Consider the following 15,039-nt stretch of genomic DNA (forward strand, 5'->3'; position numbering starts at 1 on the left):
ATTAATTATTGTAGGTGTTACTTCTATCATATTGAATAACAATACAAAAAAAGAAATAAGATTTGTCAGGAAATTACTGCGGCATTCTGACTTACTTATTACCTCTTAAAAAGGGTCAGGACGGTTGAGGTGGTATATTCCAATATATATTTACACTTGATGTCGACATTTATCTTGTGCGAATGACCTTTTTAATATAAAAATGAATTATTAAGTACATTAAGGACCATAATTTCGAAAATGTACGCAAGCTAAACTGTCTTGCTAAACTTTGAGCATAGTTTAGCTTGGGTACATTTTCGAAATTATGACCCTTAATGTACTTAATAATTCATTTTTATATTAAATATAAGGTCATTCGCACAAGAGAAATGTCGACATCATGTATATATATATAAAACCGTTTTCAAGGTATGTATATATATATATATATATATATATATATATACATATATATATATATATATATATATATACATATATATATATATATATATATACATATATATATATATATATATATATATATATATATAATTAGCAAGACAGTTTAGCTTGCGTACATTTTCGAAATTATGGTCCTTAATGTACTTAATAATTCATTTTTATATTAAAAAGGTCATTCGCACAAGATAAATGTCAACATCAAGTGTAAATATATATTGGAATATACCACCTCAACCGTCCTGACCCTTTTTAAGAGGTAATAAGTAAGTCAGAATGCCGCAGTAATTTCCTGACAAATCTTATTTCTTTTTTTGTATTGTTATTCAATATGATAGAAGTAACACCTACAATAATTAATTTTTCAAAAATACGAAATGTTTTGAATTTTATCGATTAACTATGAAAATCTCAGAAAAAGTCTTACTCTTACTTTATTTTGCTAACTAAATTTTTAATCTCTGATTAATTCTGAAAAAGTCTTTTTGAAGAACTCAAAATATTTCTTCCTAAAGAGTCTCAATCTATTACCATTTTCTGTTATAAAATGATTGATTAATAATTTATTTGATATTTTCAGACTATTCCTGACTTTTTCAGAGATAGTTTTACTTCGCATATCTTTTTCTGAATTTCAAATTAAATATTATGACTTCCAGAATAGATTTATTTCCACAAGGGCAAATATCAACTTTAAAATCGAAAAAGAAAAAACTTATAAACAAATTTAAAAAAGACTATTTTGGTTCATTTTTTCAAGTTTTCTCGGCACCTACGCTTCCAAATCGGATTTACTAAACGTCAATGGCTAGATTTTTTGTGATCTAAAACTTTATAATCTGATTTTTTTTACATTGGACGTCAACTTTTTTTTATCGCAAAAAACCGTTTTTCTTTACTTTTACGAATTTTTCAGGTTAACTTAGCCATTGATAAGCCGTAAAAAAAAATTAGCCGTTGGCTTGTATTCTTCTATAACAACGTATTATTTGCTTTATGATATTTTGTCAAATTTAACATTGGGCCTTCGTAAGTTAATTTGATTATTATTGAAAAATATTGACCGAAAATTACATTTTGACTGAATAGAATGTTCTCTTACTCGAAAAAAGAGTTTATTGTTTTTATTGACTTTATGACCGAACATGATGAACAAAATTTTGTATCCCTTCCTTGGATCATTCCTGCGCACGGACCTGCCCTAAATCAATTATAAATAAATTTCGTTTTTTGCCCCAATTTCCTAGATCAGTTTTTTGTATTTTATAAATACGTATTTCGACTGCCAAGTAGTCATCATCAGTATGAATTAGTTAATCGTAATCATAAATAATCAAGAATATATAATATATTCTGAATTTGGTTTTTCGGATCATATTCTTGATTATTCCACGAAAAACCAAATTCAGAATACAAAGAAACAATTAAACAACATTAAAACAAGCACAGAACAGCATCAATAAGAAAAAATGGTGTAAACTTACATATTTTCAACCATGCATCAACAACTAGCTCCCATGAGTAGAACTAAATTGAAACAATTACTTGGAAATCCGAAAGATCAAGTTAACAACGAACAACAATCGGGAATATATTGCATTGAATGTCAAAATTGTTCGAAGAAATATGCAGGTCAAAGTAGAAGACAAATTATTACAAAATTTAAAGAACATATATGGGACATGTAAAATATGGAAGAATAGAAAAATTATGAGTAGTCTCTCACGTTGTCAAAATGCCCATAAAATTGACAAATCGGAACTAAAACTTCTAAAACCAGTACCCAATCCTTGCGAATTAGACGCTTATGAAAGTATCTACTTTCAAAAACTGGGTAATGAAACAATGGACTTGGACAAGGGACCTATTCCAAATTAAGATTTAATAAAAATTGCAAATCAAGGTTGAATTTCTAAAATTAGAATACGTTGTGAAAATAAAATATTATTTACTTTCATGATTTATTTATAATTTTTTAATTTAAGGTTGATTCGTTTATTATTATTTTAAACATCAAAAAATACTTTAATGTCGTTGCGCAGAAGAATCATGCTCATTGGCCAACACTAGTCAACTGAAGGAAGCTGATTGGCTGACGTCAATGACACTACAATTTGACAAATACTGTGAACAGTATAAATTGTAGGTACTGATCTAGGAAATTGGGGCAAAAAACGAAATTTATTTCGAATTATCCTAGAGTTCTCCTTCATTATCTTTGATAATATTTATACCTAAATCACTTGTTAATATATCTTTTAAATGAGCATTTCATTAACTAAGGTTTCAGTTATCAATTCGGATAATGACACTAAAAATATAATTGGCATTAAAAATTTTGAAAAAATTATTATTATTTTTTTGAATACATAATAAAATTTTAAGCCTCAAGACTGAACTGAACAAGGTGTTTAAAAAACCGTGCTGAAATATATAAAAGCATCTTTTTAAAAGAAATGGACAAGCTTTCGAGTTTCGTAATCGCTTTCAATTCAATGTTGTTCAATTTTAGGATACTATTCGTGATAAGTTGGGGGAATAGAAATAAAAACTTAGTTTGAGTAAAATAAAATTTGGTATTTTTATTAAAATTTATTATTTTATAATGATTCGATATTTTTATGAAACATTATAAACACCTCAAATTATTAAATAATTAAATACAATCAAAATTCAAAAATATTAGTCCTAAAATCGTATCAAGGACTTTTCGTCTATAGTTCCTAGTTATATTTTCTGACGTTGCGACTCGGACATCGGATGAACTTGTGCACAATATTTAAAAAGACTTTAATAAAACTGAATTGAAGACATTTAAAAAGCTTTGCCGCTTAGTAGATTAGCTTCAATTAAACTAACCACAAATTTTAATTCCATATTGATATTTTGATGGAAAAAATTTATTTTAAATTTGAGTTCTATCTCCAATCGAAAATGAAATTTCTGCTTTTAATGTGATGTTATACATCGATATAACACCAATATATTTATTTTCTTTCCGAAAATTCGTTAAAATTACAAGACAATGAAAAATACATTGCCATTCGTATTCCAGGGAAGGGAATAAAAACAAACCTAGCCTCCAATTTTGGGAACATATTTTTATTCGTATTCAAACCTCCAACAGCAGCTTGAATATAACGTGTCATCAACATAGACCAAATATCGTTAATCTGTTGACGATTGTATAGCATTGGAACGATATCGTGAACTATCATTTGTCCAACGTTTGATGAAATTGGACGATAAAACGTGTAGCATACGCCTGGTAATTCATTTGCTTTTGCCCAACTATAATTACATAAGTCTTTTGACATCTGTGCGCTAAAATCTTTCGCATTATTTATCTGCAACAATAAAAATTAAAATTAACAAAACTTAAAAAACCCCGATTTTGCTCAGACATAGACAAGAACACTCTCGATCAAATTATCTTTCAAACAAAAGAAATGCATTCAAAATGGTTCTCATTAACAACCAAATACCCCTCTTTTTGAGTCGCAGGTTGAATCGATTTGGATAAAATATGTCTAAGAATCATCGCTAGAAAACTTCGCCCGTTTAAGAGCCTCGGTGTCACAGACAGGCAGACACACACAACGGTCAAAATTATAACACCCCTTTTTTCGCCGGTTAAAAAAAGGAGTAAACAAGTATTTTACGAGATATTCGCGACTCCAAAATAATGACCTGACCTTTGATTTAATTATGAACTCGCGAGTAGTATCTTACAACATGTAATAAAATGATAAATGAAAGTGATTTTTCCACTAGACGAAGTCGACTTATGAATTATAATCCGTTCAAATTAAAAATCCAAAGGTACAAAAATTTGTACCCAGCTTATAGTTGGTAGGATTATTCAAAACACTATCATAAATGAAATCTAAAAAGTCCTCATCGATCCGATATCTGGAAAAAAGTGTCAATATTTTTCTATCGGTCAGTGTAACTCAAAAATATTTTAAACAAAAATTGTTTATTTTTTTATATGGAACATTTATTACATTTAAACTTTTGTTCTATCTCTAACGATTTACACGATGAGCCCTACAGACTCAAGATCCAATTGATCTGTGTCGTTCATTTACGAACTCGACCTCACTTTTTATGACCTAAGCACACTGTAAAAATTTCAGCTTGATATCTTTTTTCGGTTTTGAATTATCGTGTTGTCAGACAAACAACCGGAAATGGACTAATTAGGTGATTTTATGAACACATATAGTATACCTTGATATATACATTGCATAAAAATATTACACAGGGCAGAAAATATGTTAGCCAGGAATTTTTTGATAAGAGAGAATTTCGAAAAAAGGAGCTTACTGTGCGTAATGTAGGTTCTATCGCTTGATGAATTTTCCATGGTGCTTCAGTTACCAATGGTAAATATATTTTAATAATGGATAACCCATTCCATAAAGTTTGGTCAGCTAAAGCAATTGGTTTCACCAATGAAGTAAGAACTGTATCAGCTACGGGTGTTGTTTGATCCAATGATTGCTGTACAGTTTGTTTAATAGAATTAATTGCCCAACTTGCACTATTTGAATCTTTAATTGTACTGTAAGTTATTGCAGTATAATACCAAGCTGATTGCATTCCAGGTATTTTCCAAATATTTTCTATATGAGATGATTTTTTTTCTTCTTGTGTTGAGTTAACCATTTTGTTGTTTATCTAAGTGAAATTGTTCCCCAATTATTATTAAAATTAATGTAATCCATTCAGTGATTTTACTTTAATTTGTCAACAAGTCTCTCAGGCTTTAGGCATTCGTTGAAATATTGCGATAGTTGATTTCAATTATTTCTATTTCACAAATTATAATACTTAGGTAATTAAACAAAAATGCATTAAAAGATTAATTAAAAAACAAATGGTTGCCTGTCTAATAACCGTAACAAATATGTCTACCTATAACACAGACTTGCATTAAATTCACAGACATAAGTCTTGAATAGACCTTTTCATTTCAATTACAATTCATTATTGTTTTGTACACGCTTTAATAAGTTGGAAAAAAGTACAAGATATTTGTGATTCATTTTATCCCATTAGTTTTTTACAAAAAGGTTATATATAACATAGAGGCTTAGAGCCATACGAAACGCAATAAGTGAATTATTGACTGTTTAAAAAGAGACCGAAAAAAGAGACCCTTGTGGAATAAATAATACCAAATATTAGAATTCCAAATGTCTATTTCCTTAGCTGCACAAATTTTCAACAGGAAGTTTTAATAAGTTAAAAAAACTCTAAATAACTCTTTATACAGACGCATATATTTTTAAAAGAAACTCTTTTAAATATATTAAGAAGTCTTACTAACTCTTTATACATTCACACAAATTTAAAAAAAAAAGTCTTATTAAAAATTATTCAGATATTAAAGACTCTTTAAGAAAAAGTAAAACTTTAAGAACTGCGATATTCTGACATTTTTTTTCTACCACAAGGGTGTCCATCATACAATTTGTAAGTCACCTAACAACAAAAGTGCCTATATTTATAAATTACATATGAAGGAAAAATTTTTCCTGAAGCTCAAGCCACATCTCGTATAGAGATGAATTAATTATTTTACAACTTATGAATTTATAAATTTATTATAATATGACTATAGCCTGGTTTCGAGGTCCTAAATCGACACATTTGAAACCTCAACAGGGGTTCATATAACCAAGTCGCTGTCTTGTATAACGATTTGTACTAACTAGTCGAAAACTAATAAATAAAAAAGTCGAAAAATCTATAATTGGTGCTATTGAGTGTCAATTTAAAAAAAATTAAAATAAAGGAACCAACAAGTGAAAACAAACAATTGACTGAGTTAATTGTTGAAATAACATGCATAGACAGTGTTGATTACGCATTAGTTTGCTATTTTAGGTCATGTAAGTAAGGAAAGGTAGCCACACAGACCTAATATTCTCATATAATATATATACTATATAATTCGCGCCTAATTTGCGCCCTCAAGGGTAAACAGTGATTTTTACGATAAAATATTTCAAACAAAAGTTGTTTAATTTTTTTACAATTAAACTCTTGTGTGTTTACAATTAAATTTCTATCTCTAACGGTTTCCAAGATGGGTCCTACGAATCTAAGACCCAGCTGACTTATGTTGCCCATTTACGAACTTGACCTCACTTTTTACGTCCTGAGCACGCTAAAAATTTCAGTTTGATATCTTTTTTTGTTTTCGAGTTATCGTGTTTACGGACAGATAACCGAAAATGGACTAATAAGGTGATTTTATGAACATCTATACCAAAATTTTGTTCGTAGCATCAATATTTTTAAGCGTTACAAACTTGGGATAAAATTTAGTATATCATGATATATTTCATATATACATGGAATAAAAAAATTTTTCGATAACAATAAATAACAATTAAATTTACAAAAAAATGTAAAAAATTGTTTTACCCTCGCCAAATTAACATAGTACATAATTAAAAATTAGTTGTTATCTTAAGATATGTAATTTCATGATGACGCTTGACGCTGGCTTCGAGCGTCAACTTAGGATTCCACCTAGACGGAAAAAATAGAGTTATGGGCAGCGTTAAATAGTAAAAAGTGCCAAAAAATAATTTGTAAAGCGCAACTTAAAAAAAAATTAGACGTAAAAGAATTATATGTGCTATGTTATGCAATGAAATAGTTATACCGAGGTGTAAAAAAAATATATACCCAAGAAATTTTGGGTTCATCCCTTGAGGCCATCTTTCCCATTCTTTCTTTGTTGTTCCACTTTTCGAATGATAACAATACAATTTGAAAAGCTTTTATGTATAGTTGGGCCAAAAAATAGTATAACAAAAGTTGTAAGAGAGCCAATTTTAGCTCCAGCACGCCTCGCTATGACTCTATGGAAAAAATTTTGCAAAATATTCACAGTATTCGGAATAGCATTTTAATTAAAATTTTTAACAACCGATTTTCAGACCGGTAGCAACCGGTGACTGTATGTCATCGCTTTCGTATCAGTATTTAGTTGGATTAATAGCACATAAAATCAAGGAAACCTGCTAGTTATACAAAGCTGTCTTGATGAAAAATTTATAAAAAAAAAACTTTTAACAAAAAGAAAACCGACTTCAAAAGGAAAACTTTTCCAAAATATATTAATATGCCCTAAAAAGTAAAAAAATAACGATAATATAATGAAGTTAAATTCTTGTTATTTTTGGAGTCGGTGTCAGTCAAGCTAATGTAGAAAACTGTTCTGTCAAAGTTGTTTCCTTGGCTGACACCAACTCCAAAAATAACAAGAATTTAACTACATTATATTATCGTTATTTTTTTACTTTTTAGGGCATTTTAATATATTTTGGAAAAATTTTCCTTTTGAAGTCGGTTTTCTTTTTGTTAAAAGTTTTTTTTATTTTGTGATTTTTAGTGAATCTGAAAGACACTCACTAATTTGTCACTGAAAAAAGAATCATCGAAGTGATACTGAGCTATTCGTCCTCTTGTCGTGCAAACTTAATGAAAATTTATGACTTTTATAGTTTTCTCATAGATGCCGTTGTCAGAACTGTACCAAAATGAAATGAGACCAAACGGGAAGCACCAGCTTTCAAACAGATAACGAATCATCAAAATCAGTTCACCCAGTCAAAAGTTCTGAGGTAACAAACATAAAAAATAAATACAGTCGAATTGATAACCTCCTCCGTTTTTGTTTGAAGTCGGTTAAAAATAAAATTAAATAATATTAAATTTAAATAGAGTAACAAAGTGTATTGGTTTTATCACTGTTCGGCAGCCAAGTGTATACTGCCGCGAGACTTGTGGTTTGTAAAGGAGTATTTTCATAAAACGCTTAACGTTGATCTGAACGTCAAATTAAGTCAGGTTTAGGACGCGCTGCCATCTGGATGGAAAAAAAACTTCAGCTGCGTCAAATGTTAAACATTGTCAAGCTTTTTACAGTATGAACTTAGCTGCTAAGTTGCCACGACAATATGAGCTTGACATACCAACTGTGATTGAATCAAATGTTACTAGATTTAAATTTACTATTATTTAACTTTACTTTAAATTTAATATTAAGTATCTCCGTCTTCTATAATAGTGTCTCTTTTTTGAACGCAAGAATTAAAAACTTCAGAACCTAACCAACTCCTCTATAGTCGACAAACTCAACCAAACCAACTTGTATTTACGTAAAACAATACAAAACTAAAATAAGAAATGGTGAAGGCAACCAAAATTAAATAAATAAAAAAATTCAATAGAGATACATATGGAAATATAAAAAAAAAATTGCAGTACTGCTGTATTTGAACTAAGTAATCATTAAAGTGACTAATTATATAGCCACACTTTCATCGATTGTGCTATTTGTATGTACAAAGTAATGCCATAATATAACATACAAAATATAGCTAAAAAAATATGTCATAGAAGTATAAGATGCGCATTCGGCAGCCAAGTTCATACTACCGCGAGAAGTATTAGTAATCTTCACTGGTTTCAAAATACTTGACGTTCTTCCATAGAGATAATACAGATAGAGTACGCAAGGGGCTAAAACTTATGATATGAGAGAGAAGACTGCCAATGAGTTCCCCTGTGTCCTTGTTTAGCCGCAAATCGAAACTACCTATATAATATACTAAATATTGTGTATAAGTACCTACTGTTAAGCTACTAAAGTACCTACTGTAGGCTTGTTTAAATTATTACTATTAATAAAAAAAAAAAATCAAGGGATGGTCGCTGCTTTTGCAGGTAAGAAGGCAAATTATTTATTGCTAATTATGTCACTAACGTTAACATTTTTCATATATTTATTGAATTTTTATCATTACACTATGTATAGTTCTTTTGTATTAATCTTGCACCCGATGGTTGCAACATTAAACACGTTATAACGTCATGAATATTAATTTAGGGAAAAAAATTTAGAGTAAAAGTTTTAGGAAATTTGTAGATTTAAAAGTTAAGTTATTATCATTTTCTTGTTTAAACAAATATTAGAAGAGATATCGATCAAATAGTCAATAAGTAAATCGTCATAGTCGTATAAGTCATAAACGGTTAGTGATACAAAAAAAAAAAAAAATTATCTAACAAAAAATGTAGGTAATTTAATTATCTAAGTGCGCGGTTATGGAGATATAGCATAAAACGGTTTTCCTAAAAATGGAAGCAATTCCCCGTCTATTTTTGTAAGAATTTTGTGTATTTATTTTCAGTACGTGATACTGAACCTATATAAATAATAAAATAACTCCTGTAATTTAGGGTATTATGGACAAGAGTAATGAGTTTCTATGTTACTTGTAGTAATATGTGCATATGATTATAAAAAGGACAAAGGGGAACTCACTAGCAATCTTCTCTCTCGCTCCGCGTATCGCATCCACTTACAGACTAGCAGACTCCCGGCGTGCTCTATTTGTTTTATCTCTTTTCATTATTCCCTGTAGTGTACTGTCAAAAAACATAGATATTTTTTGTACGTATAATTGCCAAGGAGATTATATACAATATAGAGTGCGTATTCGATGAAATTCATGTTACAATATTAGAAAGAAACTATACAGGGTATCCCGTAAGTACTGCACGCTTTTGTTGCATCATGTAGAAAATAAAATTCTAAGGGAAAAGTTTTCTTCCACTTTTTGATCGGATTCACAGATAGTAAGCTAAAAATTAAAACCACTCGACTCTGACTGACACTGACTAATTAATGATTTTTGGTAGATTAAAAATAAATTATTAAATAACTATTATTGTTATTAAAAAAAATTATTTAGTATATTTTCAGTTTGAACAGAATTGACAGCTTTTAATTTATTGCTATCAAAATTAATTATTCAATACTTAATAATTTGTTTTTTTGTAAATAACAATAATATTTATTTAAGAATTTATTTTTAATCTATCAAAAATGATTAATTAATCAGACTCAGTAAGAGTAGAGTAGTTTTTAATTTTTAGTTATAATGCATCTGATTCGCTGCTTATTTAATTAATAGCAATCTATCCGTGCATTGGATCAAAAAATTTTCGACTTTTCGTCTTAGAATTTTATTTTCTATTAGAGACATGCTGTAGATAGAAAAATAGATTATATATAACTTTACATTAGATCAGAAGCTGTCTCTTTATAAAGTTGGCACATCTTTTCAACACAGAAAGTATATGAATCGCGCAGTCTAACTAGTATTACTATGTCAAAGATATTGTAATAGTACTGTGTCTATGGCAAATGCTAATTACTGATTTAGTGCACTTGTAGATTCTAGTTGTATTACCAACTACCATTATCTCCACAAGTTTACGTCGAAAAAAATTATATTTATTATGTGGTAAAACTATAATATTTTACGGATTCATAGGAATCATTTTTATGTGATACTTGTTTAACTTGTTAGGTATAATACGTTTGTAGAATTTTCAAATTGGAGAAAATCATTTGTTTGAATTAAAATATATAAGAAAAACATCAATTGTGTGATTTTTGCCATTTCACCATCTAAAATGAAAATCTACGAATTTTATAGTCGGAAAAACTAATTTTATAGTAGGAAAAAGAGCATTTAATGTTTTCAAATGGTGTTAAAAGGTATTAAAATTGTATTTTGATTTTGGTTGGTGGTAGTGTTGGCTCATCTAATTCATATATAAGAAAAGAAAGGCTTTTTCATGAACTTATGAATTTTCTTTTGGATAAAATCAATTTTCGTTTGCGAAAGTGAAAAAGCTAACATTTTACGAAACTTTTCTTGTAGTTTTAGTGGTTTGAATTTCATCGATGGTTTAGAAGAAAAAATTCAGTCAGAATGATGTATGTATGTACATATATGTATATATAAAATAATTTTTTTGAGTTAATATTTTTCGAATACAAAAATTTTTTAGAAATACGGAGAAATCATCTCCTGTTTATTTCTTGTAAATTAACTATGAGAACATTTTTTTTAAGCGAATGTCTTCTGTTTTTGAATAAACGCTTTTTTATCCTAGATATAAAAATTTAATATTATATATATGGTTGGTTTGATAAAATTTCCTGGGAGGGCGATTGTAGTTATTAAAAAAAAAATTTTTTTGAAGAGTGTTTTTTAGGCAAAATATTACAATTACTAGTGGCAACAACAATTCATTTGTTTATCGTTTTCCCAAAACACATAAATTTTTTTGTTTCTACGAACAACTAAATTTAATTTTTGTTTGCGAAAGTGAAACATATTACGAAACTTTTCTTGACGTGTTTTTGGTTTGAATTTCATCGATGGTTTAGAAGAAAAATTTCAGTGATAAGGATGTGTGTAAATATATGAAAAATAATATTTTTGAGTTAAAAATTTTCGAATAAACAAAAATATTTGTATATCTCCAGTTAATTTTTTGTAAATTAACTATGAGAACATTTTTTTAAGCGAATGTCTTCAGTTTTTGAATAAACGCTTTTTTTATTCTAGATATAAATTTAATATTATAACAAAATCAAGAATCTTTTTTTTAAATACAATTACGCATGTTTTGACATTTATGGAGGAAATTTCCCAGGGGGATGTAGGTATTAAAAATAATTTGTTTTGTCATTTTTTATTTATATAAGAAAAATATTTTTAATGAGTTGTTATTTGGGCAAAATATTACAATTTTAGTAGCAACAACAATTCAATTGCTTACTTTTTCCAAAAACACGAACATAGTACGTATATTTGTGAGACCTTTTTACGTAAAAAGGGTGTTTCGAAAATAAAAGCGCAAAATATTGCAATTGATTTTGACAAACCATATAGTTGGCTCTTTTCAGTGGAGTCATGTACGTAAATAAAAAACAAATTGATTATTATCAACCAAAACTTCTATCACTTACTTTTAAATCTAAAGATGAGTTTATAAGAGAATATAAAGAGTATGATAAGACAAGCGCAAAAGAACTTTATTTCCAGGTTCTAAATGGACTCGAAAAAGCAGTATCAGAGGGTAATGTTGATAGCTTAAAAAAATTGAGTAATTTTATGGGTTATATAAATGGTATAGAAGATCAAATAACATTGAGAGATTATTATAATAATGCTAACAACCCCATTCAAAACACTAATTTAGTTATCTTAGCTTGTAAGCACAACAAATTAGAAATTTTAGAGTACCTATTTGGCAATAACAGCAAAATTTTAGATAACTTATCTATTGATATTGGGAAAAACACTATACTACCAAACATCAAAGATGAAATATGCCAAAATGCGTTTTATTATGCTATAAGTTCAAGTAATGTTGAACTTCTTGATACACTCATTAATAAATGGCCAGGTGATTATTTTGATGTTCATTTAGAAGAGTTGGATGAAATTCTTTCAAAGGCTTATGAAGAATTAAAGTTAAAGAATGTACCATTGTCAGATACAATAGAATTTTTTGTTGAAAATAGGCTAATAAACCTCCGCTTTTTCTCTAATAGTTCTGGAAAAATTCAGAATATTAAGACTTCTTTTAGTAGTATCAAAGAACGAATTGGGTTAGTAATTGAAAACATTAACTTACTAAAGGCAGAGTACTCAAATGTAGAAGAAGCAGATGAAAAATTTTTATTCATAGCAAAATTCATTGCACAAAATATTCATATACTAAAGCGGCAATTAAAATCAACTTACGATAAGTTACCTTGGGAAGAGGTAGAATTCTGCTTAATCGCTTTCATTAGTTCCAAAATAAACCGTCAAGAGATAAATCTAATTTACAATTCCATATTGACCAAGGAAAAGATACTACTACACTTGCAAAATTTTGCTACAAAACTCGAAAAAATTAAAATAAATAAAGGAGATGTTAATAGCAAACTTCCAAAATTAAAACGTGAAGAAGCGATTATAAATATTGTTAGCAATTATCCTCTTTTTGAAGAGTTATATAACAATTATGAACAAGTCAAAGATATTTACTCCTTAGAAAAAATAGCTAATCACATTGAGGTAGCATTAAAAGTCAATCCTAGAAAAAAAGAAGGCCGGTTAATTATTGCAAGAGTATTACAAGTCACTGGAGAATATTTAAAAAATACTTTAGAATCTCCTAACATATCCGACAACATGAAAGATATTTTGTTATCTTCAGGCTTGCAAAAAAATTCAGGAGAAATTGTTAAATCATTTCGTAATGTATTGTCACATTTTTATTCACTAAAAAAAAGGATAGAAATCGAAGAAAGTGAATACTCTGGTTATTTTTCCAATGTTCAAAACGATCTTAAGAAAATCAAGATAGAAATTTCTCTTCTACGAGAAAAAAGTAAGGCTAATGCAATTAGAACGTTTTTAAAACAAATCACTGAGAGTGAAGATATGAAAACAGCTAACAAATTAGTTGATGTTCTTATTAGTATACTACCTGATTTAAAGGAAATAAAACTAGAAAATATAATTGATACAAGAGAATTTATACAGCTTAAAGGTTTAATTGATGAACTAGATAAAAAAATTAATGACAAATCACCATGGGAAAGTAAATTGTTTGATCAAATTACAAAATTAATCAATTCAGAAGAAAAAAAATTAGAAGATGCTGATATTAATTATGCAAGTCAAATTTTTAATATAGCAAGAATAGGTGATCATGTTAAACAAATTATGATTATGAAGAGTAAAAGTTCTAGAATGAAGTTTGTCAATACTATAAATTTCGGATCGGGGATAAGATTTGAATTTTCTAAAGATATTCAACAGTTAATTTATAAAGTTTATGACAGTACTAAAGTAAGGGTGCATTCTAGCAAATTTGATGAAATTAAGAATTTAATTAAAAGGATTTCTTACACTATAAGGTCGGAGATAGGAGGAATTAAATGGATAGAAATACTTAAAAACAGAGTGGCTGAAGGTGAAGAGAAAGGGTGCTCTCCTATTGAAGAGAAAGTTAAGGATACTAAAGCTAAAGACTGTTTGAATAAAAGATTAAAAACACTAAGAGATGTTTTAAATGCGAATGGATTATTAAGCGACTCAAATCTGATGGAGAAGTTACCTTGTTATAAGAAGAATAAAGAATTACAGTTAATACTAGAAATTCTTGTTCTTGATATAGTAGAAGTTTTACAGCATCTTGGATATCTGGAAAATAACCTTCTATTTTTAGATAAGTATTCTCCTTTATTAATCGGAAGATGTTTACGTAATCATCTAGCACATGGTAATGCTTTAATTAACGTTTTACAATTTGATAAATCAATAACAGTTATTTCTAATGCCTTAAAACTAGTTAAGGAAGAAAAAAATTTAGCTACAAGAGCAATTGGGCGGTCGATATTAGATAACTTTGCCTACTTAAAAGATCATTATACTTATAATTTAAATATTGTTACCAGTCAGCAAGAGATGTTTGAGGTTGCAAGGAAAGGTGATATTGGCAAGATAAAAGATTATATTAGCAAAGGAGCAGATTTAAAGGCTAGAGATATCAATCAATGGACCTTATTACATTTCACTACTGCGGGGGGAAGTTTAGAAGCTACTAAGTTTTTCTTAGACTATGATTTGGATATTAATGCTAAAGACATTAACGATCAAAAACCTTTGCATATTGCTGCTTTTTATGGGAAAAAAGATATTGTAGAAT

General features: G+C 28.5%; 2 protein-coding genes across 3 annotated transcripts; one reads left to right on the forward strand and one right to left on the reverse strand.

Annotated features, from left to right (window-relative positions):
- Positions 1–3,088: 3,088 nt before the first annotated feature.
- Positions 3,089–5,329, reverse strand: LOC123294933. Of its 2 annotated transcripts, XM_044876132.1 has the most exons (3): positions 5,188–5,329; positions 4,774–5,127; positions 3,089–3,791 (listed from the first exon to the last, which is right to left on the reverse strand). In XM_044876132.1, the coding sequence occupies exons 2-3, from the start codon at positions 5,113–5,115 to the stop codon at positions 3,432–3,434; spliced, it is 702 nt and encodes a 233-aa protein (XP_044732067.1). In that variant the 5' UTR covers positions 5,116–5,127; positions 5,188–5,329; the 3' UTR covers positions 3,089–3,431. The 2 variants fall into 2 exon arrangements, with proteins under 2 accessions (XP_044732067.1, XP_044732066.1); XM_044876131.1 differs by having other exon boundaries at positions 4,774–5,316.
- Positions 5,330–9,176: 3,847 nt separating this feature from the next.
- Positions 9,177–14,983, forward strand: LOC123294681. Its single transcript, XM_044875788.1, has 5 exons — positions 9,177–9,195; positions 12,607–12,826; positions 13,265–14,086; positions 14,294–14,938; positions 14,977–14,983. Exons 1-5 carry the CDS (start codon positions 9,177–9,179, stop codon positions 14,981–14,983), a joined length of 1,713 nt encoding a protein of 570 aa, XP_044731723.1.
- The last annotated feature ends 56 nt before the right edge of the window (positions 14,984–15,039 follow it).

Source organism: Chrysoperla carnea, chromosome 3, assembly GCF_905475395.1.
Source record: "Chrysoperla carnea chromosome 3, inChrCarn1.1, whole genome shotgun sequence".
Classification (NCBI taxonomy): Eukaryota; Metazoa; Arthropoda; class Insecta; order Neuroptera; family Chrysopidae; genus Chrysoperla; species Chrysoperla carnea.

Excerpts from the sequence above, each read along its gene's own strand:
- LOC123294933 (XM_044876132.1), bottom strand. The coding sequence starts at position 5,115 with ATGGTTAACTCAACACAAGAAGAAAAAAAATCATCTCATATAGAAAAT. Across the intron at positions 3,792-4,773 it reads TAGAACCTACATTACGCACA|ATAAATAATGCGAAAGATTT; the intron begins GTAAGCTCCTTT and ends TTATTGTTGCAG.
- LOC123294681 (XM_044875788.1), top strand. Across the intron at positions 12,827-13,264 it reads AAGTTAAAGAATGTACCATT|CAAACTTCCAAAATTAAAAC; the intron begins GTCAGATACAAT and ends AGATGTTAATAG. Across the intron at positions 14,087-14,293 it reads AGTAAAAGTTCTAGAATGAA|AGTGGCTGAAGGTGAAGAGA; the intron begins GTTTGTCAATAC and ends ACTTAAAAACAG.